Source organism: Miscanthus floridulus, chromosome 9, assembly GCF_019320115.1.
Source record: "Miscanthus floridulus cultivar M001 chromosome 9, ASM1932011v1, whole genome shotgun sequence".
In the NCBI taxonomy this organism is placed as follows: Eukaryota; Viridiplantae; Streptophyta; class Magnoliopsida; order Poales; family Poaceae; genus Miscanthus; species Miscanthus floridulus.
In genome coordinates, this window is record NC_089588.1 from 46,635,128 (window position 1) to 46,661,796 (window position 26,669).

Genomic DNA, 26,669 nt, shown 5'->3' on the forward strand with positions numbered 1-26,669 from the left:
GAAAGAAATAGTGATTAGATGAAAAACATTAGAGACAATTACCTGTACGCCATTATAAAAGTTCGAAATGATCTACGTGCCATTGAAATTTTGAAAAGTTTCTCAGTACCCTCGCCCGAAGTTTCTTTTACCTACGTGCCACTTTCATTAGTTTTCCTTGTAACACCAAGCGGAAAAGACGATTTTGCCCTCAGTTATAGAATGCATCAAAATTTTCATTCTTTCCTCAGGTGCCACTGTAACATCCTGTGATTCAAAAAAACTTCACTTTTTTCTCTGTACCATTATGAAAAAAATCATGGTAACAGCTTGTACGTGTGCATGTGAAAAACTTTAATAATTATAATAAATTCGAAATGCATCTGTAACTTCCTGTGATTCAAAAAACTTCACTTTTTTCTCTGTACCATTATGAAAAAAATCATGGTAACAGCTTGTACGTGTGCATGTGAAAAACATTAATAATTATAATAAATTCGAAATGCATCAATGCATTTCGAATTTATTATAATTATTAAAGTTTTTCACATGCACACGTACAAGCTGTTACCATGATTTTTTTCATAATGGTACAGAGAAAAAAGTGAAGTTTTTTGAATCACAGGATGTTACAGTGGCACCTGAGGAAAGAATAAAAATTTTGATGCATTCTATAACTGATGGCAAAATCGTCTTTTTCGCGTGCTGTTACAAGAAAAACTAATGAAAGTGGCACGTAGATAAAAAAAACTTTGGATGAGGGTACTGAGGAACTTTTTAAAATTTCAATGGCATGTAGATCATTTCGAACTTTTATAATGGCATACAGGTAAAAGGCCCAAAACATTACTTAGTGCAATTGAAAAGGTTGAACTGGCACATGTGTTTTTCAAAAAAACTAATCTGTTCTTTGTAAACAAACATACTAGGATGACTTAGCTATATTTGCACACTAAACCAAATCAGATTGAAGATATGTACCTAATTATTTTGCCTATATGTATTCCCAAACTTTTGCCAAATATGATCAATCAAATCAGATTGAAGTTGTCTATACGCTTGGCGATCATGTAAGGTAGTATTTATGTTAAGTACATCTTCCATCTCAGGGTTTTCTCCATGAGAGATTGTAGCTTCTTGAATAGTATATGTGCTGGCTTCCTCATTCAAATCAATTGGAACCTGCTCTATATCCTTCTCATCTTCAATTATCATGTTGTGGAGAATTATACAAGCAAGCATGATATTCTCCAGATCTCCTTGGTCATATAGACGAGCTGGTCGACGCAAAATACAAAAGCGAGACTGCAAAATGCCAAAGGTGCATTCAACATCCTTCCTTGCCCCTTCTTGCTTCTCAGCAAAAAGTTTATGTTTATCGGATTGTGGTTTACGTATAGACTTCAAGAAAACAGGCCACTCTGGATATATGCCGTCTGCTAAGTAATAACCAATATTATGTTGTCTACCATTGATAGAGTACTGCACCTGGGGAGCTTCTCCTCTCAGCTGCTCGACAAACAAATGTGATTGGTTAAGCACGTTGATATCGTTGTTCGATCCGGCAACACCAAAGAAGGCGTGCCATATCCAACGATCATGCGAAGCAACTACCTCTAGAATGATCGTAGGAACACCGTGATCATCGCGGGTATACATACCCTTCCATGCATAAGGACATTTTCCCCAGTGCCAGTGCATACAGTCAACACTCCCTAGCATGCCAGGGAACCCACGTCGCTCACCAATCTCCATTAAGCGCTCAACATCTTGTACTGTTGGTCGCCTCAAATACTCCCCCCAAATTTTGCAATCACTCCCTCCACAAATAACTTCAAACACTCTACTGCAGTACTTTCACCAATCTTAATGTACTCATCAAGCTGGTCTGCTGGGCTTCCATTTGCTAACTGCCTTATTGCAGCAGTGCACTTTTGAATTGGAGATAGCCCAGGGCGATTAGCAGCATCCACTCTTAAGGTGAAAAAGGGAGACCACTCACCTAGGGCATGGACAATGCGCAGAAACAAGAGCCTTCTCATCCTAAACCTTCTACGAAAGATAGTAGAATTATAGATAGGATTCTCTGTGAAATAGTCATCCATAAGCCGTTGATTGGCTTCTTCTCGAGGCCTTGCCACATACCTCCTTGGACCACTACTGCGTCTCCTCTCTTCTTCTAGTGCTTCAATATCATTCTTCAATTCTGCAACCATCTCATCTTGCAGGTCTTCTAATACTTCTTGCTCGGCTTCAAATTCTTCAAATGTGTACAACTCTTCTGGATATATGCTGCCATCCTCGTCTTGAGGTTCAGCATCACTCGGTGGTTGGCTAGACATTAGGAGAACGAAGAGAGAAGAACTACAGAAAGAGGAGTATGTATACCCACAAGCAGTATTCACACCAAGACTCGGTGGTTGCCATATATATGCAGGGAAGCAAGCAGTATTCACACCAAGACTCGGTGGTTGCCATATATATGCAGGGAAGCAAGCAGTATTCACACCAAGAGGCAGTGGGCAGTTTCACACTAGTAATTTTTAGATTTCAAACCATGATGGGTTTCAGTTTCACACAAATAATGGTTAGTTTTCACACTAATGGTCAGTTTTCACACCATGATGGGTTTCAATTTCACACTAATAATGTTCAGTTGTAACACTAAGGTCAGTTTTCACACTAGAAGCAGTTTTGACACTAATAATGGTCAGTTTTCACACTAGAGTCAGTTTTCACACTAAAAGGTTCTCTCCCTGTATTGCTTCACTATTTAGGTATGGGCTGTTGCATCTGTGGCTTCATTTCATATATAGAAGAGGAGTCATGCGACATTCACAAATGGGAACTCAGAATATTTGAGACAATTGATGAGATATCCTCAAGTTTATATCAAACAATCAACAAAGAGGTTGTTCCAACTAAAGAGGTTGTCATGCAACAGACATCAAGTTTATATCAAACAATAAACTTGAAAGGATTCATCATAAGCAGTTTTGACACTAATAAATACATCAATTTTCAAGTGCCAATTACCTAGAAACCCAGTAGTGTCACATAGAAACTCATCATACACTCCAGTATAAGAAAAAGCTTCTAGACACCAAGTTCATACTTGAAAACCTGCTGTCACAAAGAAATTAAACTTTAACACATACTCTCCAGTGCTCAAGTAATTGTCACTACAAGCATTTAGCAAATACCTTAATTATCTGTACCAAATAAGACCAACCTCATACTCTCTAGTGCTTTCTCCCTCTTAGCCAAAGCATGAGCATTCATATTAGTTGTTGGAGCTAACAGAAGCTCTCTGTAAGTGTCTAGTATTTTACACTTGAGTTGCTTCTCTGCTGCCTTATCAGTCAACCTAGCAGCTTCTACCTTACTTTTTGCCATAATTTGCTGCGTCTCCGCCATCTTCTCACGGTCCTTTCTAGCCAATGTGCTTACTTCAATGAACTTGTCTAGCTTGTCAGTAATAGCAGAAAAAGCTTCAGGTGTCTTCTTTTTCCCATAGAGCTCAGCCTTAGCCTTCTTATGTCCAATAGGACGAATCTTAGGATTATCTTCCAAATTCACCACTTGAGACGGCGAATCAGCTGCACTCTTGTTCTTTTCTTTTTCCTGTTCCTTTTTCACATATGCAGACCACTTCCTTTCATTCCACACAACCTTCCAAAAGTGCTTCAGTGTAAATTCTTTGTCATTATGTTCACCAGCATACATCTTCTCAGCAATTTCCATCAATTGATCATCGCTCACACCACTTCTGTAGACTTTGGTTGTTCTATTCCAGCAACCATGGAAATCCATTACTGGTTTCTTAACACGGTCCCAACGGATCTTCAGTTGATTCCGGTTTCTCCTACGGCAAACCTCTGTGTTTTTATTGTATTCTTCAGTAACATCCGTCCAATATTTATCTGCCTTCCTATCGGTTCCATCAACTGGGTCCTTTGAGTTACGCAGCCAAGCAGAAGCCTACATTCACAAAACAACACCTACAAGTTTATAACCAAGCTGATTGTTCAAGTTGTTCACAAACTAAGAAAGGATGCTTACCAATCTAACGTCTTCAGGTTTCGTCCAATTCAATCGCCTCTCAGTCCTCTCGTCTTCGTTGGTTTCATCCGCATCAATATTGATTGTTTCTTTGTCTTCTGCATTGCTTTCTAGGGTTCTTTTCAAACTTGGAGCAGTTGGAGAAATTGTAGTTCTACTTGTTGTATTTCCAACTAAATGGAAATTCTCTGGACTAACATTTGACTGGAGAAAATTGGTAAACCCACCTGGTGGGTACATCCTAAAAAAATGAAAAGAGATGTTCGATGAAACTGATAAGAACAGTATGAACCATCTGGACTACTTGTTCATATAGAAAAAGCATTTTCTACCATAAATACTTGTAGTAACAGTATGAACATTGGAAACACTAAAACTGATAAGAACAATTGCCTCGATCAAAATTGGAACACTAAAACTGATAAGAACACATACCCTTCATTGGAGCCCATCGGAGAGGAATTTGTCCACCACGTTGGCAATCCGGTTGCTTGAAGGCTTGGAAGTGGTGGAGATGCTGCTGCAGTCACGCGAGAGGGATTACCGGCGGCCGAACTGGATCCATCATCAGGGGCGACGGGAGCAACGACTACCGAATCAGATCGGGTAGCGGCGGCAGGAGCACCCCTGCCCTGCCCTGTCCTGCCTTCCCCTATCTTGCCTTGCCTAGAGCTTGACGATGAAGGCCGGAGAAGATTCATGCTTGAAGATTAGGGGCTGGATGATTCTAGGTCTTGGAAGCCAGGCTATTTGAGGCCAGGTGAGCGCGCGTGGGAGATCCAGGCGAGCGCGTGGGGGAAAGGGCGACGCAGTGGCGGGAGAAGCGCGGGGAAGGGAGGGAAGGGCGAGCTCGCGCGGGAAATCGAAGGCGGGAGCGCGTGGGGGAGATCCAGGCGAGCGCGCGGGGGAAAGGGCGGAGATCCAGGCGAGCGCGCGCGCCATCGGGCGACACAGTGGCGGGAGCGCGCGGGGGAGATCCAGGCGAGCGCGCGCGCCATCGGCCGACGCAGTGGCGGGAGCGCGCGGGGGAGATCTAGGCGAGCGCGCACGCCATCGGCGCGAGGGGGCGGCGGCGCATGGGATCCGGGTGTAGGGCGCAAGACGCTGGTCGTTTCTTCCCAACGGCATTTTCGTAGTTTCTAGGAGCATCGGTGCTAGCGTCGACGTCGTTTCCTACTGAGGAAACGGTTTTCTTCGTTTTTCTCTCTCTCTTCATTAATTTTCATGCCACATCAGCAAAATGCTGACTTGTCCAAGTAATTAATGAAGATAGAAACTACCATAAATACACCATTGGGACTGCCCTTAGTGGATCGTAATCTCTAGCGTGCTTCCTGGCCTGCTGCACGCGTGGATCGAGGTGGTCGATGTCGGGCACGGCGCTGAAGTCGGGCGAGGACGACGACAGCGACGCATCGCTCCGGGGCGGCTGCATCGGCGACGGCAGTGGCCAGCTACTGCGACCGTGATTTATCGCTCCCGTGGCGGCCGCATCCGCATCAACTACGACAGCGGTGAGCTACAGCGACCGCGATGCATCGCTCCGCGCGCGGCAGTCGCATCCGCTGATCCGCATCCGCGCCGGCAGCAGCGAGCTACGGCAACGGCGATGGGAGGGAGCATCAGGACAAGAATACAATACAAGATACGCGTCGCGCGCTCCGACTCATGGTGGAGGAAACATCTCGCGACTTTGCTCGGCTGGGCTTCAAACTTGAGATCAATGCGCCGCCATCGTTGCTGCTGGTTGCCGACGGGGCCTGCGCGTCTTGAGCCCGCTGCGGCGCTGAGGCCTCTGCTGGCCTGTTTGGAGGTGGGAAAAGGAGAGGAAAAGGGTGGAACCGAGGAAGAGGAGCAGCACGTGTAGGAGACAGCGCTCCTGGCGGGGAGGCGTGCCGCCGGACGGTGGTCCTCCTGCGTGCATTCTGTTCTGCGTGGTGCGTGTGTTAACAGGAACTCAGGAAGTTAAGATGCTACAAAACTATAACGGAGGGAGCTTTCAATGCTAAATTTCTAAAGCTGAATCTTTGGATGCTATTTTTCTAAACTCGGGTTCTTTCAATGGTATAGATCAAAATTTTCCCATAAATAACTGTACGGAGTAGTCGCGAGGCAATTCACCAGCCTTCCCGCCTCCCGAGCGCCGCCCACCCCTCCCCAGTCCGGCCTCCCTCGCCGCTCGCGCCGTCCGCCCCTCTCCTGCTCGACCTCCCTCGCCGCTCGCGCCGCCCGCCGCCCGCCGCCCACTCCTCCCTCCGTTGCCACGCACCCGAGGCGGCTGCCTTCCCAACCCTCATCCCCCACGGCGCCGCCCTCTCCTCCGTCCGGCGGATTCGCATCCTGAGGAGGCCGTGAGGAAGGGTCGGCCTCGTGTTCTTGATGGATCCTCCCCGGCCTCCGCTCCCACCGAGGTGGCGCCCTCTCCTCCATGCCCCAATTTCTCCCCAAAGGTAATGGTGATCTGTGATGCCTCTAATTTTCCTTCTCCCCCGCGCTCTCCTCGATTCGGCCCGTTTCGCCCGATTCGCTGTGTGGTCTCTCGAGCAACAAAGAGGAGCTCCCCTCTCTCATCGGCCTCCTTCTGACTAAATCGCATCTGTCGCCGCGTTGCTCAGCCACCGTGGACCCTTCATCGCCGCTAGAGTTGCTCCATCGCCGGTGCTGTCTTTCCGCTGATTCACCTGGATCTGTGGGCTAGGTGAAAGGGGATCAGCTGCTCCTTGTACTCGTCGTCCACTGCTTACTACGGTTCGTCCTAACCCTCAGATGGGAAGGCAAATTGATGTGATGCGGATAACATCCTGCTTGTGTGTTTGCAGGCGTGTGTGTTCAAGTCAGTGTGATTGATCTATGAGAGCAGCAAAAATTAGGTAGTCAATTTCCTCTCCCTTGATTTTTAGGGATGTAGATTGTTTTGTTGATGGGATCGACCAAGGGATGAGCACCTTAAATATGTAGCCAATCCATTATCACGATGTCTGCAAGTTTGATGCGATCCAAATCCCTGTTTGAATATATATGTGCTTCTCTTGTTGATGGCACTTTCTTACCCAATTTATATGTAATGTATTAGAGGTCCTATGATTTTAACATGAACATTTGTGCCTCCAAATGTTATCCATGTAATGCATTGGTTCCAAGTATATTTTGCTATTACTTCCAATGAAATAGAAACATATGAATGTCATATCGGATAGTTGAATCATATTCATAGCACTACATACAAGTCATGAAAATGTTGTAGGCATGCTCTTTTTCTAGGATTTTAGTTCTTTATACCCCAGAATTGTAGCAACAAGCAGCAGACTCAGAGAACTTGTTTTTCCTCTTTCCTTTTTGCTAGTTTGCTGCCTGTATGCTCGCTGCTGAAGATTCATCAGTTATTGACTTACCTCCAATTTTTTGTAGGTCGATGGTCTGTGGGATCACGTGAACAAAAATGGGATTGTAGATAAGAATGAATTGGTCAGTTTCTTCGCTTGTACTGAGGTATAGTCCGGTCCTAATATATCTTATGTGTGCTTTTTACTATTATGGATCCTCTGGTAGTCTTCTTAGTATTTGAGAAATAGTTATCTTTAGTTTTGGCATTGCTAGTATAAAGTTTCTAATTTAGCATCTGAAGTTTTTAATATATAAAGTTATAAAATTGTGAGTTTGAAGTTTATGATGTTGTAGTACAAAGTTTTTGTATCTCGAGTACTAATGTTGTTGAATATAAACTTTCTGATTGACGAGGTCAGTACAGAAAGTTTTTCGACATGTAAGTTGAAAGATATGTATGTAGAAATAGAAAGTTTTCAACATGTGCTTTTTTTGTTTGTTGAAAGGATTTTTCTTCTTTTTTGATATGAACGTTGTCCTAACTTTTTGAACTATTACTTCTGCCCCTATATAAGACTTTTGAATTGTTCTTCTGCACGGAATGGAATTGCTAGCACTTCTGTTGTTTTTGTTGTGGATGGATGTGATGATGATGGCATAACGTTGTGCTTTGGGGTTGTACAGGCAAGGGTGCCAAGAGCTCATTTCAGCTGCTCTCTGTATTCCACCTTCACGCTGTGTTTTTGGAGGTGGTGGTAGTACAGTAGCAGTAGTAGCCTAGTGGCTAGTAGTAGATGATAATGAATTCAACCATAGTTGCTGACACCTACTGCTAGTACTCATTTGCCTTCAGTTATTTTGTTGTGCATGGATGTGATGATGATGGCATGATGCTTTGCAGTGAATGATTTGTTTATGTGCAACATAGAAAGGATAAAAGCTTTTCTGCTGCATCTTGGGAATACAGGTGACACTGATGTTAATTCCCTCCATTTGCTTGCTTGCCCTTGTCATCTTTTGTGTCTGATTGGCCCTGCTCCTGCTAAGAAGTCATATTAGTACCACTAATTGTCATCCTGTGTCTGATTCGCCGTGCCAAGAAATCGCATTAGTACCACTAATTCTGGCCCCTTCGTGCTACAACCTGCATTTGTCAATAGCAATCATGTTCTAACCGCTTTTTGAGGATCAAGGTTGCACTTGTCAATAGCAGTCATCATGTTCTAGCTGCTTTGAGAATTGAGATGCATCTCTGCAACACTTCATAAGCTGGCTGGCTGTTTTGTGCTTAAAGCCCAACAGATTAAAAAAATATATACTTGACTGATGATGGAGGAGCGCGCACCTTTGCGTAGACAGTTTATCCTGTTGTAGTGGATGGGCGAGTAGTTCCTGTAGCTAACAATTAGCTAGTAGTTGGTTGTCTCTCCCTAAGACGAACTAATATTTTAACTATCTATTAGCTTGGTGTGGTTTGGGTCTGCTAGTTTAAAATAGCCACCTAAAGACTCTGCTTGGATCCAAGAGCACCCAATAGTTAACTGGTTAATATAGCAGCTAATACTAGCTATCTCACTATTTGCTGGCTATCTATTTTAGTTCGTCTTACCTGGTTAATATAGAAGCTACTACTAGATAGGAAGCCGTGTTTCCATGCTTGGGTTGGTGATATGATGATGTGCTTTAATGCCCTATTCAAATGTTTACTTCAAAGCTAAAAATAAAACCTAGCTTGAGGCTTAACATGCCATTGTAAAGCACATATGCCTAATACTTTGATACAATTTGAAACATTGATCTTTTTGATAATAGATGGTGCTTTTTACTTGCTTTTGTCCCCTGTGGTTTCTGTCAGCCAAGATAGTTTTGAACCTAGCAGTAAAAAGTTTATAATGTGATAGATCAAAGTATTACATCTAACAGTATAAACTTTGTAATGTGATAGTTTAAAGTTTTTAAATTCTTAGTGTAAAGTTTTGAACCTAGGTGTACAAAGTTTATAATGTGATAGTTCATAGTTTTGAATCTAGCAGTACAAAGTTTATAATGTGATAGTTTAAAGTTTTGAACTCAGCTGTACAAAGTTTGTAATGTAATAGTTCAAAGTTTTATAAATTCTGAGTGTAAAGTTTTGAACCTAGCAGTACAAAGTTTTGTAATGTCATAGTTTGAAAGTTTGTAAATTCTGAGTTTGTAATGTCATAGTTTGAAAGTTTTGAACCCAATCAATTTGATCCTGTAATTGACGAGGAGAGAGAAGTTGATCAGTAATTTAAGGTAGAATATGCTGGTGTTTGTTCCAGAAGTTCCAAATATACAGTCAGTGGCTATATCCAGCATGTTCATGATGTAATGTAAGCAAAACGAGCATATTGGCAATTGTTATTTACTCAGTTACATGGTTCTAACTTAGTCGATGATCATGAAAGCATGCGAAAGGTGTAAGGATAGGCATGTAAGCGAACATGTGAGAGACATACTAGATTTTAACCAAGACAAACAAGTAAACGCATATAAACAACCAATACATCCTCAACAAAGCGGGCTATCAGCTGAAACAGCCGATTCCAGTGATCGTGTCGTACGGCATACGATCATTCATCTGTTGGATACAAGTAAATCTACAAACGATTAGACTCAATCTATTGTACCGTCAACAGGTCGAGTCGTATGATGCAAGCATTGACGATAGGACCCTAGATCAGAGGCTAGCAATCGACTAGATCTACTTATATCGCAAAAGAATCATGAAGGCATGTCGTACGCGTTAAAGCTCAGGTAGCCGATGGGGACATAGCGGGTGGCTGACGCCATGCTTCGATCTACTTATATCGCAAAAGAATCATGAAGGCATGTCGTATGCGTTAAAGCTCAGGTAGCCAATGGGGACATAGCGGGTGGCTGACGCCATGCTCTTCTTAACAGATAGATCTACTAACCACCAATGTCCAATGTGACACGCTATCAATAGGTCAAGTCGTCTGATGCAGCATTGATAGCAGGAGTCATACTGGATACTGGCGATCAATGGATCTATCTTCTAATGGAACATGACTTCAAACACCCGCCATGTTTTAGGACTGAGATAGATTGTTCATTAAAACAGGATCTAACGTCAAGACTTGAATTCAACTGTGATAATAATCAGCAGGGGCAATGGGTGATATTGTATTAAACAGTAAACTATTCAACACAATATCGTTAACTTTGATTAATACCAACGTTTACAAGAGATCAGACGTTTGTTGCAGCCTTGTAAAAGTTGATACGAATCGATAACTAACTTATACCAGCGATTTGTAAGAGATCAGTCGTCTGTTGCAGCCTTACAAATAACAATATAGATCGATAACTAACTTATACCATGACTCGCAAGAGATCGGTCGTCTGTTGTAGCCTTGCAAGTAACAATATAAGTCGTGACGGATACTCACAAACAAGCCTGAAGGTCAAGTCGTCCGATGCAGCCCTGCCTGCCTAAAGAACTTGTTGAAATCTACTCTATTCCTACTTCTAAGGGGTGGCCGGAGCCGAAAAGTAAAGGTACTTGATTTGGTTGATCGTTGTGAGATGCCTATTACAATAGCCTGGGGTTCACTATTTATACCCGAGGCTTGACTACGAGTCCTGTTCGAACAAGACCGGTTACGAAAATTTGGAAAAGAAAATAAGACTTCCTAATTTAAGATAACTTGACTCCAATCTTTCCTTTCTATGGAGCTCGACGCGTCTTCTTGCTTCATGCCTTGCTGCCTCTATCGATAGGGCTTATTCCCTTGATAACGACCGGTTACGAAAATTTGGAAAAGAAAATAAGACTTCTAATTTAAGATAACTTGACTCCAATCTTTCATTTCTATGAAGCTCGACACGTCTTCTTGCTTCATGCCTTGCTGCCTCTGTTGATAGGGCTTATTCCCTTGATAACGTCATCTTGCTAGCTGATCTGGCAATCTGGTGAGCCGATCTTGTTGATTATTTCGGCTTTCCCTTGACAGATTCTGACATCGGGGCCCTTTCACTTCGAGCCAAATTTTGGTGTCAACACATACCCTCAATTTTTGGGATAAAATGATTTTATTCCAAAATTTTGCTTTATGACCGTTGCACGCGCTGTGTATTCACACCGAAACCTCCGCCTTGGTCCCCGACTTTGGGCAAGAACTTTCATCATATTCCCGAAATTGCTCCGGTCTCCATCACTCCCCTTTTGCTTTGCTCATCGGCCGTCGCAACTTCCGAACGCCAAACCCTAGCAAATCTAGGATTCCAATCTCAGCACAGCGCCCCTGCAATTTCCACGGGATCTTCAGAGGTGATGATTCAACTAGGTAGCGCATCACCAACACTTCGTTTAGGAGACCCCAATCCACTCCTTCGAGCTTGATGGTGACCATCGACTTCGTCCCAGAGGTATGACCCAGAGACCTTCTTTGCCGTTTTTTTGCTTTTTATTCGTCCTCCGGCTTACAGATCTGCTCTTTCTGGTCTAGGATCTTAAGGACAAAATCTTGATCCCAACTGATGTTGAGAATGCTTACTTCTTGGGCCTGATGGGTGATCTAGATCCGACCGAGCTTATCAATTTAGAAACAGATAGGAGCAATCTAACATGAGCCCTTTAGTATGGAATAAGACTTTCAGGGCGTGGCCACTCCTGTTAAACGGGTGGAGGGATTGGTATCTTAGAGTGGCCAAAACCCATCAGACCAAATGGGTAGATTATTATTTGGACCAGTGCATAGCTCTTTCTCTGTCTAACATAAAGAAGAATGATCCCATGTTGAAATTGGCTTCATACTTCTGGTCCAATGCTCTCAACGCCTTCATATTTGGTCATGGGCCGATGATAGTCACCTTGGCTGATATCCATATGTTAACCGGCCTTAGGATTACACGGCCCCTTCAACCCTACGACCTTGTCGGAATTCCAGAACATAAAGTTCAGAGGCTACATTGCTGTGCACAAGCAGACTCAGAACAAGAGCGTTGATCCTAAAGAACATGCAACCTTCTTGAACATGTGGTTAGAGAAGTATCTCTTCTATGGGTCTTCATGCAGTCTGAATGCCAATTACTAGTATTTGGCAGAACGACTGTCCCATGGTGCTGATATCCCCTTAGGCAAGTGTCTGTTTGGATCCTTGTACTACCTGATGCACCAAGTGTCTTCAAAACTGATGATGAATGAGCCCATTGGTACAATTAGCGGACCATGGTGGCTTTTGCAGTTGTGGATGAACCTGCATATGCAGAAGGTCGCAGTGAATGACCTTCGAACTTTAAGTTTCCCCTCTCTGAGTTACTCGGAAGCTCAAGAAGAGGCTCTGGATGAAGAAGATAAGTTTCGTCGATGTCTGTCTTTTGGCGAGGCTACATCGGCTTTCTCAATCAATTGGAGCACCGGTCAGTTCTTCAGAGGTTTTTACAAGGGGCTTTCAGGATGAGGCTCTAACTTGGTTCGTCTATCTAGAGATTGTCGAATTCGAACTCCCGATCTCTTTCAGATTCAAAACTGCCTATTCAGACGAGCCATCGACTGCAAGTTTTCCAGTGTATAGTCAAACTAGGGTTGCTCCCAGTGGAATTCAGACACGGTCGGGAGAAACCGCCGGCGTCCTACGAATTCTACAATCCTTCCATTGCTGCTCGCCAACTTGGCTTTAGACAGTTGCCTCCCGGGCTCTTCTTTGCAGACAAACTAAGGCCAAGAGAAGCCATCAGTCAACCATGGGAATTCTGGAGAATTCGACAGTTTGAGGATGCTATGCCTTCCATCAATGCCGAAGGATGGAAGTGTGGCCCCTTTTCTTCCACTTTGTTTGACGCTTTGTGGCAAGAATGGGCCTAACATTTGTTTTGTAGTTTAGTTACGTCCAGTCTCAGAGAAGATCGAGTGCGTGTTTCTCGCTTGAATGCTCTGAAGTTCTTACAATGGGGGATGCAAGAATGACGAAAGAGGTGGTAGAACCTATGCTAGACGAGGGGCAGCCCGAAGAGAAGCTCTAGGAGCCCTACTGCTATGGATGGAATGGTAGAGGATGAAGAATGTGAAGATGTTCCGAGATGGGAGCCCTTGGCTGCCCTTATATAGAGTTCGGGGCCAGGGCTCGTTATAAAGAGAAGGTTACCCTAAGCCAAGGTCTAGAGTCTAAGGGAGGTCCTAGCTAACTTGGCTTGCAAGCTACGCCATCTTCTGGTGTCTGTCCAGGCGTGGCCGTCGTTATGGTGTTATGGCCACGTTGCGGCAGGGTCTAACGTGGTGTTACTGTGCTGGCCGTGGCAACACTGTAGCCATGGTGATAGTTCGTCCGCTGTCCTGTGCAACGCGGCATCCTTCATGGTCTTCGCCTTTGTCTCCAGGTTCCCCGGGGCGTCGTACCCGTAGTAGGTAGCCGCCCTGGGTTGTTGTTCACCTGGTCGCTTCATGAGGCTGAGGGCCATGACCCCCATCAGTTAGGGTCGAGGCTCTCCGCAAGTTGGGAAGGTCTCCAAGTTGAGACCCTTGTCATGGATCATATCCTTGTAGTGTGCAGGGATCGTACGCGCGTCTTATCGGTCCGTATTCGAACGGTGGGTTTCGTACCTGTTGCCACCATTGTGCGGTGTTGTCTCGTTGGTGCGGTCTGGCACAGGGATGGCGCCTGATTGGACTGAGGTGACTGCCGTCACATCGGTCCTTGAGGGATCGGTGTGGCGTGCTCGCCCCTGTGAGAGCAGGTTTGTCAGGCAAGGCCCGACCTCTCCCCGTCCCTTTTAGGGGTCGTGATGGGGGAGAGGTCGCGCATCTGAGCGTCGCGTGACCTGTGCTGGAGGAAAGGGTCGTAAGCACCCCTGGCCTTAGCGCATGGCCTGCTCTGCTCGGCTTTCGCTGGGCCTCGGTTGCTTGGGCCCTTGTTGACTGTTGCGTTGCAGACCGTGCAGCCTGCTAACTAATCGGTGCCTTGAGACGTCCTGGGTTATGACCCCGACACTTGGACTCCAATCTTTTCTTTCTATGGAGCCTGACGCGTCTTCTTGCTTCATGCCTTGCTGTCTCTATTGTAGGGCTCATTCCCTTAATGACGTCATCTTGCTAGCTGATCTGGCAATCTGGTTAGCCGATCTTGTTGATTATTTCGGCTTTCCCTTGACAGATTTTGACCTCGGGGCCCTTTCACTTCGAACCAAATTTTGGTGTCAACAAAGTACACACACCATATAGAAAAGCTAAGTGAGTTTAAGATATGGAAAGATAGTGCATGCGCTGTAGAGTACCATTATTGATCTTCCATCTCTTAAATAATACAAAACTTACCTGATCCGATTAAGCCTTGAAGTATGTCAAATCTCTAAGAAACATGAGCGTGGCAAGACCTTAGTGATTTTGGTAGTTGAATGACAATATATCCTATAAAACTAATAACTATGTTTGATAGTCTACAACTTACACTAGTCCTAAAGATGCAAAGATGACATGAGCTATGCTAGGGTCAAGATTGAGGAATTAACACCTCAAATTAATATCAAAGAGCAGTCATGAAGACCCTTGAAGACAAGGAAAAAGCTCAAGACATCAAGGATGATAAGTACCACTACGCCAGATCTGATAATAACTGCTAGGTCGGAAGCCCCCATCACTGTCGGAATCCATGCCCCATCATCATCATTGGAACCAGGCATGGTGATAGTGGTGGGTGATGGCTTGGCAGAAGCAGAGGCGGCTGGTGGTTGCCTGGACGGGATCAGAGGCAACAGGGGAAGATGATCGGTTGGATACCAAGGTGTTACGTCACCATTGCAGGGGTAATGGCAATGGTGGCGGCAGCTCGCTCTGGTTGCACAGGTCGTAGCCATCGGTACAGTGGGGGCGAGGTTTTCCCCTCTGCTCCCTATTTTGTTGGAGAGAAGGAATAGGAAATAGACTAATTCATTGTTTAACCAAATCCTAGAGTGCCCAACGGCTTACATAGAGTTTGAGGCTAACAATCATCCTAAAATTACTCTCAATCACTTGTTTGAGCTTTTTTGGAACTGATTCCTATAAAATTCATGTGGAAATCCTGCAAAATTATATTCCTATATCCCAAATAGGCCCTGAATAAGGTATCCTCACTCACGAATGATAAGTTATTAGCAAATATGTAATAACAGCCAGCAAGATATCAATTCAAAATTTAGAACATCAAACAACCACATCACAAAATATATGAGTTCTCAACTAACAAGCTTTTAAAAAAATCCTGAATTCCTCTAGGTTTTAGTATAGGAAGAGAAATTATCGGATATCACATTCTAAACATTAGATAATCCATATAGAATTTGCAGATAATCCATATCCATTAGATTTTTCTTGATTCCATATCCTACCTCACATCTAGTTGGATTTTTACTATCCATATCTGCATATGCAGATATCAAATGTTCTTTTCCATAACCTCAAATTCAGATTTGGATTAGATCAGAACAGAGAATTATCCATGCCACTTTCACCCCTACTTTTCTACACTTATGGAGTACATGTCAATGTACCCACCCTTCTTATTTTTCCCCTTTACTACTACACCTAGTTGTTTGGACTAGAAGATGGAATTTTGGTGCCGAGGCTACATTGGCGTGTACCTTGGTCAACTACCTATGGAAGATGGAAGACTTCATATCATTTATAATAAGTATCACAATGTATCACTGATATCATCACCATATGTATGAATAAACTGATCATAATATATATGTAAAATGTATTGGGTTTTGTCGTTAAAACTGGGTGTGGCACTAAATTTTAAAGAATTCAAATCAAATTCAATTGTTTATGGATTAAAGATAATGGACACTTGCCATGGACATACCTCACCATGGGGAGGTACACTCGTGGTGAACCCCCATCATTCGTAATACATGCCGCCTGACTAAGAGCATCTCCAAGAGTCTTTTATATCCTTCAGTATTGATAGGAATAGAGATTTTGGTGTACCTCCACAGCTCTTAAACTAGATCTCCAAATATAGAGAGCGGTTTTTACTAGAATGACTCTTCAAATGAGGATTAGAGAGTGGGTTTAAGAAAGAGAAGCTCTAAGGTGCTCGTGGACATGGGGAGCAGGCTCCATAATGTCTACCAAAACATTAGACAATATGAAGATCTCACATTGGTGCGCATTTCCACGAGGTCATCCCCAGGGAGTCAACCTTTGTACTCAGGTAGCTAACTGTGCCCGCCACTTTTCGTACACTAGATAAATTATGGACTGAGATGCTCATCTCTTTGAGGTTGTTGACTTTGAGGGGGCGTAGTACGCTCCGATGACCCTACTATGCCAAGTTCAACTACTACAATAGATTTATCATCGCCGGTTCTGCTCGACGATGGTGAAAGTTGGCAGTGAAATGGTGTTCACCACCACCAGTTTGCACAGGCGAAGGTGAATAAAATATTTGAAAAAAACAATATGTGCCTCGCCTGCACTAGTGTTGTCATCGTCGCCAGCGTGTTGTCAATGTTGTCCTTGCTCTCAAGAGAGGGGCCTGCTGCCACACCAAGAGAAGGAGGGCTGCTCCAAGAGAGGGGATGACAGGGGGTGCTGTCGTGCCAGAAGAGATTGGGGCGGGGCCGCTAGCACCCTGTCCATGCCAAATCTGATCGCGAATGAGAGAGGATGGTGGCGGACCATCGACATTGTGCCAGGAGAGGGGGGATAGCCCCCGGTCCTATTGTGCCATCCTCACAAGAAGAGATTGGAGAGGGCCTCTGCCGCCACACTGGGAGAGGGATGGTCAGGGCCGCTGTAGCACTTGTCCATACCAGATTCGATAGTGAACGAGAAAGGGAGGTGGCAGGTTGTTGTCGTTGCACCAGGAGAGGGGGTGAGCTTACATTGTTGTCGCGCCGTCCTTGCTAGGAGAGGTTGTGGAGCACCACCATTGGCCCAATCCATGCTAGACCTGTCCACAAACGAGAGAGGGGAGGTGGTGGGCGATTGCCGCCACGCTAGGGGCGGGTCGAGACCCTACAACTGCTACACCGTCCTCGCTAGGAAGGGTAGGGCCAGGTGTGGAACAGGCGGGTGAGGGAGAGAAAGGGGTCAGCGCCCGAGTGTGGGAGAGAGTGGATGGGTAGGTAGGGTTTCTAGTTACATACTAAGGTCGATTTTCGGTGCTAGTTTATCGCTTGAAGCGTTGTTATAAACCAGCCCAATTTTCACCGCCGGTTCAAGCCACGAATTGGCGGTGATATATCATCACTGCTGGTTTTAATAGAACTAATTGTGAAAATACCATAGGGAAAAACCAATTTACGTACTATTGATTCATGACCATCTCGAACTATACCTACCTAAAGATAAAGAGATGTTGGGCCCTAAGGGGGTCATCATCATGGTTTGTGAGAATCTCCAGTAGGCCTTCGACTGTGATATGGAGAGCTGTAAGCTTGCCATGGTTTGAATGGCTGTTGTCGAGCTAGACGAGCTTCGGTTGGAAATTGCCTCTCATCCAGTGATGGATGAACCCCATCCAAGGAGATAGTGGGGCAACCATGTTCAAGCCGATAGAGGAAACGAAGAATGTGGGTGTTGACCTAGAAGACTCCACCATTACAGCCCTGGTTGGGACAACGATTGACGAAAAATAGGAAAGCGTGCTCTTTGCTTTACTCCACAAGAATAAGGACATCATCGTGTCAAAGCTCTCTAACGTGCTAGGTGTCCCAAGGAAGGTGATCACGCGGAGGCCCACTATTGTGGGTTGTTTCCCTCAGTTACTCGTGTTAGGCTTCACGCTGTGTGAGTATGTCTTATGTTGATGCTGAGTAACAATAGGATGGTTCAAATGAGAATAAGAGTGTTGAGGATGGTGATTTATGTCATGATGAAGAATGATGTCCTTCTTCAATGATATAAGACCGTAGTGTTAATTTGTCACCATGAATCTTCTTACACTACTGCTAAACAAAATAACTAACAAAAACTTACAATATTTGTAAGTGAACATGATGTTGGGTATTGATATTGATATATTCTTCTTGATTTTGATTATTTTATAAATTCTGCTATTAGGACTTAGTGCCTATAGTGGCACCCATGATCTGCAAATTAAAGTATCAAACATTAATCCACTACCAGGCCCATACGAGGTTTTTGCAGATAAAGCTAGGATACTTAGCTTTTCGCGCTAAGAAATAGCAAACGCTAATAGTTGGAGATAGCCGCTACATGGGTCAATTTTAGCGGCAGCTAAAATCTTATTGGGCCAAGAAAATCAGGCAGCGGCCCACCTAATACATCCCAACCCAACCCTAGCCTGCATCCCATATCCGGTCTCCCACCCATCCCTTTTTCTTTGATTTTTACAAAAACAGCTAAATAATATCTTAGCTGCAGCTATCTCTGGCTATAGCTGCACTTAGCTGTTGAGAAGGACAGCAGCTAAATGGCTTAGCCGGGGATTTAAAACCTTGGGTATTTGTTACCTCGGTGACAAATGGCTGGTCCGGTGGACTGGTGGAAAGTTTATGATATGTTGTCATAAAAAATGACAAAACCTCTCGTATAGCCAAGGAACAGAGATTTATTCTTGGAATGACAAAACTACTGCAATATTAATAATACAGTGTCACGTTGTTGCCAGGCAGGGACTGGTGGAAATTCTACATTAAAATGAGGTCAATAGAGACAAACTACTGCAATATTAATAATACAGTGTCACATTGTTGCCAGGCAGAGAAAATTTAAAAACAGGATCTTAGTTCTGAAGAAAATCCATGTCATCAACATATCATAGAGCGGGTTTCACTTCATCTTGGACATCAACTTATCCTTGGAAAGACAAGGTCTCATGCATGCTGGGAAGGGGAGACCTGAAATTTTGTATAGCATGTTAATTAGCACAACAGAGATAGCATAAACTCTAAGGTTCTACCGATATTAGGCTATTTAATAAGTTAAAATTGTATTTAAAAATCAATGGCAATCAATTAATTATGGTACACACATTGATAGTTTGTTTGGTCTTTTGGTTTTGTAGAATCTAGCTAGTTCGGACTGTAAAGGAGTGTCATTGCAGGTGAAGAAAATGAAACTAAATCCAGACATTGAGTCACCTTATTTGATGATGTTCAGAGTGTAATAATCCATGAAATTATTTTTTCTTATTACATAACACGACACAATGAAACTGTAATGATGTCTCAATTGTTCACACCTGGTCAAAAATTGGTACACGTTTCCCATTCAGTTTATCAACAATATCCGCTATGGAAGGCCTCTTGTTCCGATCAGCCTCCACACACTTTAGTCCAATTATAATGCATGCTTTTACTTGCTGAAGGCCATTTGGATCCAGTAATGGGTGCTTGTACATTATTTGCTCATCTGTCTTCCAATTTTGATGTATCTACAGAGTTGGATTTATTCCTTAGTGATAATGTATTAGCTGAATGCAGGGAAAGATTCCAAAAACAGAAGTTTCAAAATTCAAGTCATCAAGTAGTAGTGCTATCTTACATTGTCGACAAACTGTCTTGCAGATCTGTCTTCAGAAGCTGAAGAGTTCCTCTCTCTGGTCGTAATCTCAAGAATAATCATGCCTAAACTGTATATGTCAGACATCGTGGAGATTTCACCTCTGTATAGATATTCCGGAGCTATGTACCCACTGCAATAGTTTATCAAAGAATCAAATGGCGTTTACTTGTAGTAAATAGAATGAATATATAATCATATATTTCAGTTGTTTCTGCTTACTTATGTCCCTTAACATTGACTGTATACATCCGGGTCTGCTCTTTGCCAAAGAGTCTCGAGAGTCCAAAATCGGCAATCTTTGGCACCCAATTATCATCCAACCATATCGAGTTAGGCACAAGATTCATATGGATAAGGGGCCCACCAACCAATTCCTTGTGAAGGAAATGTAAACCCTGGCAGATCCCCTTAACTATCTTGAACCGTGTGTCCCAGTTTATTGATGTAGTGGCTGCTAAATAAGTAAGAAATAAACAAAGAGAAGTACTAGTAGTAAGTTATAAGTATTCCAAAATAGTATTGCTCAAAAGTGTCCCCGTTCGTGTGCCCTTAAACCTGGCTTGATCCGCTTCTTTTTTTCATCTGGAACAGTATTTTTCTCTTACAAATTCCTCTAGAATTCCTCCAAATCATCCAAATTCCTCTGGAACCATACCATCCGAACGGGGCCTAAATTGCTTACATTGGTGTCAATAAAACGAATATCGGAAACAAGAATCATAATAACTCTATAGATGGCCAACGGGCCGGGCTGGCCCGGCACGGGCCGTGCCAGGCACGGCCCGATGGGGACATGTGTGTTGGATAGTAACTCTTTTGACATTTGTTTATATCTCTCAAGTATGAATAGTACACAGAGAGGACATGTGTGTTGGACAGTGCACTGCATACCATAAAGATAGTTGTCAAGGCTTCCCTTTGGTAGATATCTGTAGCAAAGACAGCTTTCGATGACATCCACAATCACATATCTTCCATTATGCTGAACGACTTTCTTCTGCGATTCGTGGCAGTAGTGAACCAGCTCTACTATATTATCGTGTTTAAGTGCCATAAGATTTGTAACCTCAGTTTCAAATGTCACGCCAGATGGCACCGGTGCGTTTTCAGCAAGCCTCTTCACAGCAATCATGCGGCCCCCTTCTGGAAGAACCCCCTGTTTAATCTCTGTCAGTAAAACGGTTTTGTATGTAAGAATCTGATGTGTAAATGTTAGGGTCCACTCGCACCTTATAAACAGTTCCAAAAACAGATCGACCAAGTTCTAGCTCAACAGAGAAATCCCTGGTAATTTCCTTCATGAAGGTCACCGGTAGGTTTGTTGGTAATGTACTCGCAAGACTCTGCTGGCTCTGTAGGCTCGCCATTTCTGATGACCTTCAAGGTGGCAAGGAGCTACGGATCTGAACTGCCACAAATCGAGGCTTCTTCTACTGTATCCAAACAAGCAAGAAAGTTTGCTTAACCACATACATAAAGCAAGAACAAGATTGTTTCTAAGACATTCCAAGGTCATAGACAGCTTAACTCAGCAGGCGTAACACTGAATAGGCACAGGCATGGTTGCAGCAAGCGAAAATTTCAAGAATAAACATCTTGTTAGAAGCACTGACCTGGAGAAGACGACTTGAAGGATCCTAGTCCTAGCTGCAGCGTGCAGGAAGGATCCTGGAGAAGGAGTATACAGCTTACAGGCGGATGAGGATGCCTCCACTATTGCTGCAAAAAGAATATAAAGAAGCAGACAGCAGGCTAGGACCAACCGCGTTAACAATGACAAGTTGACTTGACTAAGCTATGCCCTGTCCAAAGTGATTCTGAGCCCCCTGGTTACGCGCTTGGAAAAAGCTGGACAAGAAGTACTAGTAGTACATCGATCCGATAAAATGTGACGTGGTGACGTTTTAGGGCTGTCCTCAATCAAGCTATCTCAAATATAATTTGGTCTTATAAGTATTAATATCTTTGAGAAAATTCACTATTTAGCCTCAAAATATGAGTATATGACATGGTTACTTGTTAAGCACCCAAAGATAAAATTTCCTCAACATAGGTTGGCTTCGTTTTTTTATTCCATGTATAGCACTGTTGTTAGATGTGCCCTCTAACACCGTCAACTGCAAGGAGAAAAGACCATTTTACCCCTATTTCATGTGTAGCACCATCAGCTTGTTAACAGTAATATTTTATTGCACAGAATTTTTTGATAGTAGCATTTTGTTACATTGAATATTTTCTCACTAAGATTACAAGAGCACATATATCCAATCACTCAAGCTTTATAGCTCTAATGCCTAACCCTCACAAAGATGAACACTAAATCCTATTATATATCTTGGATGTGATCAATATATGCACTTGAGAGGATGAATAGAGTATAGGATCACTTGCTCTAGCTTGGGAACTCTAACAATATCAGACAAGCGAGTGGAAACCCATATATATGCCTATCCACTCGCTAAGTGGGAGACAAATTCTGCCAGAAACATAATTAGACGGGTGCCTACTGAATCTCACCAACGATCCATTCAGTCATGACTGTTGAACTAGGTGTTGCAAATTAGCTGATGCAGTTGGTCCGGTGCTCGCCGTTTTTTGCTCGCCGGACTGTCTGACCTTCTACCCGGTGCTTCTCCGGAACTCACATTCCTTCTCACTAGAATGTCTGGCCCATTCAGATAAACAGTTTTCCCAACACAGCAGCTTGCCGGACGCCTGGGATGTTTGTCTGGCCTCTTCACTTTCCTAGCTGACTTGGATCGTTTGTCCAAGTCATCTTGGATGTTTCTTCAGCAATCTTCATGCCATTTGTTTCTTTGGACCCCTAGGATCTTTAGCACTTGTCTAACACAACTTAACACACATGTTAGTTCTAATGATTTGGTTGTCATTTAAGTACCCTAAATCATGTACATGAGCACATAATCATTACAAAGTCCTTGTGTATTCTGTACATATTTTCTTTCTATGAAAATTAATAAAATTCAGTAGGGCCCTCCCATATTGTTGGTCAAAAAAATGTTGTTCACAGAACATGAGAAAAAACAAATAACAATTATGCACAAACAATTTTTAACAGGTTATGCATGCAGATTTGTGACACAAAAAAATACAATAACTCAAATCAAGAAGGAGCTCCCAAAAAAGTGACATGACACAAGGAACACGCTATTCAAAAGAACATAATTGGTAACTGATACAATTATTCTGAATTATTCTGTCCATGATTCCATCTAGAGCAAATCGCCATGGGTCTGCAACAGACTTTTCACTTGCATAGTACTATGCACTAGTTCACCATTCAGTGAGCCATGCCTTCCGTCGAGCTTGTCAACAATTTCAACTATAGAAGGTCTCTTGTTCTGATCAACATCCACGCATTTTAGCCCAATTTCCATGCATGTTCTTACTTCCTGGAGGCTGCCTGCATCTAGTAGTGCTGAGTGCTTGGATGCAATGTGCTCATCTGTCCACGTTTCACGCACCTACAGAGTTAGAGGTGTGAGCTTAAGTAACAACATAGAATAAGCATCTAAAACATGTTTTCCAGACTTAGTCTTGCCTTATCTACAAAGTCCCTTGCAGCCATGTCTTTGTCACTTGAAGAACTCTTCTCGCCTGTTGTGATCTCCATGATTACTACACCTAAGCTATATATATCTGACCGGGTTGAAATTTCACCCCTATATAGATATTCGGGAGCCATGTACCCTCTGGAAAGCATGAATGTCAATCGAACAATAAGAATCATCGGACAACACAATTTGATTTGGTAGAAACAATTAAGAAACAATAAATAATGAATGCCTAAAGGTTATTGGGCTTACTTTTTTCCCACAACATTTATTGTGTTTATTCGGGTTTGTTCTTCACCAAAGAGTCTTGACAGACCGAAATCCGTGATTTTCGGCACCATGTTCTCATCCAACAATATGTTGGTAGGGTGAAGATCCAAATGAACAATTGGCCTATCCATTTCCTTATGTAGGTAACGTAAGCCCTGGCAGATGCCCTTGATTATCTCGAAGCATGTCTTCCAATCAGGTCTAGATGCATCTGAAGAGAATGAAAACAACATGGATCATGTATCCTTATAACATTTTACATCTCATCAGTAAATTAATTAAATGATGGAACAAATATGTTGGATAGCTCGTTCTCATGGATGCATACCGGAAATATACTTGTCAAGGTTTTCGTTAGGAACATATTCATAGTAGAGTAAGCTCTCAACCACGTCTACAATGATGTATCTTCCACTGTGCTCGATCACTTTCTTCTGCGGTTCGTGGCAGTAGCCGAGTAACCTCACTATATTCGGATACTGCATGGCCATAAGATTCCCAACCCCAACCTTGAACTGCTTCTCAGGTGCCACTGGCGCGTTATCTGCAAGCTTCTTCACAGCAATCGGCTGCCCATCTTGCAGAATGCCCTGTTACTTCGACATCTCACTCAGATACTGTAACTGTAATCGGCGTGCGCTATTGGACAGTATTCTAAAAATGGAGAGCATTTGAGCACAGTGGTATGGTACCTTATAAACAGTTCCAAATGCACCTTCACCGAGCTTTCGAGCATCAGAGAACCCATCGGTGATGTCCTTCAGAAACTGTGCTGGTGGGTTAGTCGGCAAGGTGTTCAAAAGAGTCGACTTGCTGGCCATTCCTGAAGATTCGAAGCAGCTGCAGACCAGAGCTAATTAAACAAGATTTATTGCAAATTCAACTCCAGCAAAAATATGGCAATTGCTCAAGAACATAGTACATATATGTAGGAGCATAACACGGATTTTGCACAAAAACTTGAAAGTTCTGAAACCAAACGAAAGTAGCAGCTTGTTAGAAGCACTGACCTGGAGTAGAAAACTTGAGGGATCCAAGCTGGGGAAGTGGGGAGATCGAGATCGAAGAACCAGATGTACGGGCTGAGATTTGCTGGCAGGATGAAGGGGAGCTGCTGCGATTTTAAGATTATATCTATATAATATAATCCAGCCCGATGGGATCTGGATCGGAGACTTGGACAGTGAGTTGACTTGACTCTAGACGATGTGGGTTTTTTTTGAAGGCATGTGTGAGCAGTTGCGAAAAGGTCAGTGAGCCCACGAGTGGGGATGCCTGGGACGGACTGTCACTGTCACCGTCTTCCAAGAGCAAATTAAGAGCGAAGTTGCTGACGCTTTTCGTCGAAACAGTAATTCAGTCTATTTAAACATCATTTAAATGTCATTATTTAGGGTCTATTTGATATCAAAAGTTAATGGTTATCTAGCTAAAAAATTAGTCAAAACAAGCACTGGCCACTAGCACAGCTCGTTCAAAAACAGGGGGCTAAAACGTCAACTAATTTTTTTAGCTAAGTTTTTTTGAACTAGTTATTAACCAATTAGTTGCCAAAGGGTGCCTAGCTGAACTGGTTAGGTGGTCTCAGCGGCACTCCTCAGGTTCTGAGTTCGACTCCCCATGGAGCAAATTTTAGTCTGGGGTTAAAAAAATCTCCTCGTCTGTCCCATGTCCAAAGCACAGGTCAAAGGCCCGGTCCAGTTCTTACAGCGCAATGGTGCCCCTGTGTCAGGGTGGGACAGAGGTTCGGGGGTTTTCTCGACCTGTGTGAGGTCAAAGGCCCGGCCCGGTTTTCACAGGGCAACGGTGCCCTTGTGTCGGTGGGGCAGAGGTTCGGGAGTTTTTCGGTCTGTGTGAAAATATCTTCTCTCTTGTAGCAATGCCCGGGTGGCTTACCCCGTAGGTCGATTTTTTTTAACCAATTAGCTAGCTGGTTTTAATTTATTTAAACTAATTTTTAGCATCAACTAGTATAGTTCTATCTTATCTAGAAAGAGAATACTAGTTTCTCTCGTTTGAACAACTGTGCCGCAGAGCACTGTGACAGCAGCGAATAGTTCCTTCTTGCTTGGTGTCATGCCAAACTTTGGCAGCCAAAGCGGCCGCCCGGAACTGGTCACTTGTGCACGCAAAAATAAACTACAGATTTGGCACGGCAGCCCTAAACATTGACGTCAATATTTGGCTTGGCCGGTAGGGCCGGCCACACATCCGGATCCGGTAGGTGCAGAGAACAAAAAGCGGTGTACATTTGGATGTCTTTCTCAGCCTTCCGATCGAAAACCAATGGCTCGGATTAATTTCTGCGTCACGGATACAAGAGTAGACCATTTCTACTACTCAATTTAAACCCTTGTTTTGGGATGATAAAAGAACTTTTGGGATGACACCCATCTAGAATTTAAACCCTATTAAATAAAAACAAACTCAATTTTTGGAGAGAAAGTGAGGAAATAATTATTAAATGTCATTTTCTGTTAAAAAAATGTGCGAATAATTCAAAAGTGGTAAAAACGAGTTCTAACTTAAATTCATGGCTAAAAAAATTCAAACAAAAAAAAGAAGAAAACTTATAATCAGATGAAATGATGAGGCTTTGGAGCTCCGAAGAAGTGTTTGTTAAAAGAGATAATTAGAAGCATACCCGCGCGTTGATGATGCTAAAATTGCTATGATTTGGAATTGTAAGGACAATTTTGAAAGGAATGTACCATCAGGAGGTTAGTAGTGAGTCCAGGAGTGGAGGATGCCTGGGCGGCTGGGCCGGACCTTGAAATTGAAATGAAATATCCCCTTCAATCACCCCTTGTGCTAGCGGTCACTGTCACAGTGCCTACGCGACTACACCGCGATCCAAGAGCGAGAGCGAAGTTGTTGACACTGTTCGTCTAAACAGTGGTTTAGTCTGTTTTAACACCATTTAAAATCTCTTTCTTATTGTTTTATTCATATTTTAAAAT

At 43.4% G+C, this 26,669-nt stretch overlaps 3 protein-coding genes, 1 long non-coding RNA gene and 1 pseudogene across 7 annotated transcripts; 1 reads left to right on the plus strand and 4 right to left on the minus strand.

Moving 5' to 3' along the window:
• Window positions 1-960: 960 nt before the first annotated feature.
• On the minus strand, window positions 961-2,213 carry LOC136479807 (uncharacterized; annotated as a pseudogene).
• Window positions 2,214-3,183: 970 nt separating this feature from the next.
• On the minus strand, window positions 3,184-4,742 carry LOC136479808 (glutathione S-transferase T3-like). The gene is made up of 3 exons (XM_066477550.1): window positions 4,477-4,742; window positions 4,042-4,282; window positions 3,184-3,960 (listed from the first exon to the last, which is right to left on the minus strand). The coding sequence occupies exons 1-3, from the start codon at window positions 4,740-4,742 to the stop codon at window positions 3,184-3,186; spliced, it is 1,284 nt and encodes a 427-aa protein (XP_066333647.1).
• Window positions 4,743-6,032: 1,290 nt separating this feature from the next.
• Window positions 6,033-20,002, plus strand: LOC136483684 (uncharacterized). Of its 2 annotated transcripts, XR_010765561.1 has the most exons (6): window positions 6,033-6,491; window positions 6,657-6,789; window positions 6,861-6,911; window positions 7,450-7,530; window positions 8,267-8,332; window positions 19,867-19,992. It is a non-coding gene; the product is annotated as an uncharacterized lncRNA (long non-coding RNA). The 2 variants fall into 2 exon arrangements; XR_010765560.1 differs by lacking the exon at window positions 8,267-8,332 and having other exon boundaries at window positions 6,037-6,491; window positions 19,867-20,002.
• Window positions 18,909-21,641, minus strand: LOC136483683 (cysteine-rich receptor-like protein kinase 40). 3 transcript variants are annotated; one of them, XM_066480820.1, is made up of 7 exons: window positions 21,478-21,641; window positions 21,094-21,294; window positions 20,756-21,020; window positions 20,084-20,318; window positions 19,844-19,994; window positions 19,542-19,733; window positions 18,909-19,197 (listed from the first exon to the last, which is right to left on the minus strand). In XM_066480820.1, exons 2-7 carry the CDS (start codon window positions 21,229-21,231, stop codon window positions 19,174-19,176), a joined length of 1,005 nt encoding a protein of 334 aa, XP_066336917.1. In that variant the 5' UTR covers window positions 21,232-21,294; window positions 21,478-21,641; the 3' UTR covers window positions 18,909-19,173. The 3 variants fall into 3 exon arrangements, with proteins under 3 accessions (XP_066336917.1, XP_066336918.1, XP_066336916.1); XM_066480821.1 differs by having other exon boundaries at window positions 20,084-20,315; window positions 21,094-21,297; window positions 21,478-21,640; XM_066480819.1 differs by having other exon boundaries at window positions 21,094-21,297; window positions 21,478-21,639.
• A 1,456-nt stretch (window positions 21,642-23,097) lies between these two features.
• On the minus strand, window positions 23,098-24,853 carry LOC136479810 (cysteine-rich receptor-like protein kinase 10). The gene is made up of 6 exons (XM_066477551.1): window positions 24,720-24,853; window positions 24,402-24,549; window positions 24,038-24,299; window positions 23,692-23,920; window positions 23,427-23,577; window positions 23,098-23,349 (listed from the first exon to the last, which is right to left on the minus strand). Exons 2-6 carry the CDS (start codon window positions 24,528-24,530, stop codon window positions 23,098-23,100), a joined length of 1,023 nt encoding a protein of 340 aa, XP_066333648.1. The 5' UTR covers window positions 24,531-24,549; window positions 24,720-24,853.
• Between the last annotated feature and the right edge of the window lie 1,816 nt (window positions 24,854-26,669).

Bases quoted from the DNA above. Each gene is read 5' to 3' on its own strand.
- LOC136479808 (XM_066477550.1), bottom strand. From the start codon at position 4,742: ATGAATCTTCTCCGGCCTTCATCGTCAAGCTCTAGGCAAGGCAAGATA. The intron at 4,283-4,476 runs GTATGTGTTCTT...TCATTTTTTTAG, and splicing joins CCGATGGGCTCCAATGAAGG to GATGTACCCACCAGGTGGGT. The intron at 3,961-4,041 runs GTAAGCATCCTT...TTGTGAATGTAG, and splicing joins AACCTGAAGACGTTAGATTG to GCTTCTGCTTGGCTGCGTAA.
- LOC136483683 (XM_066480820.1), bottom strand. From the start codon at position 21,231: ATGGCGAGCCTACAGAGCCAGCAGAGTCTTGCGAGTACATTACCAACA. The intron at 21,021-21,093 runs GTGCGAGTGGAC...GAGATTAAACAG, and splicing joins TTTTTGGAACTGTTTATAAG to GGGGTTCTTCCAGAAGGGGG. The intron at 19,734-19,843 runs GTAAGATAGCAC...CCAACTCTGTAG, and splicing joins CAAGACAGTTTGTCGACAAT to ATACATCAAAATTGGAAGAC.
- LOC136479810 (XM_066477551.1), bottom strand. From the start codon at position 24,530: ATGGCCAGCAAGTCGACTCTTTTGAACACCTTGCCGACTAACCCACCA. The intron at 23,921-24,037 runs GTATGCATCCAT...CATTCTCTTCAG, and splicing joins CCTTGACAAGTATATTTCCG to ATGCATCTAGACCTGATTGG. The intron at 23,350-23,426 runs GCAAGACTAAGT...CTAACTCTGTAG, and splicing joins CAAGGGACTTTGTAGATAAG to GTGCGTGAAACGTGGACAGA.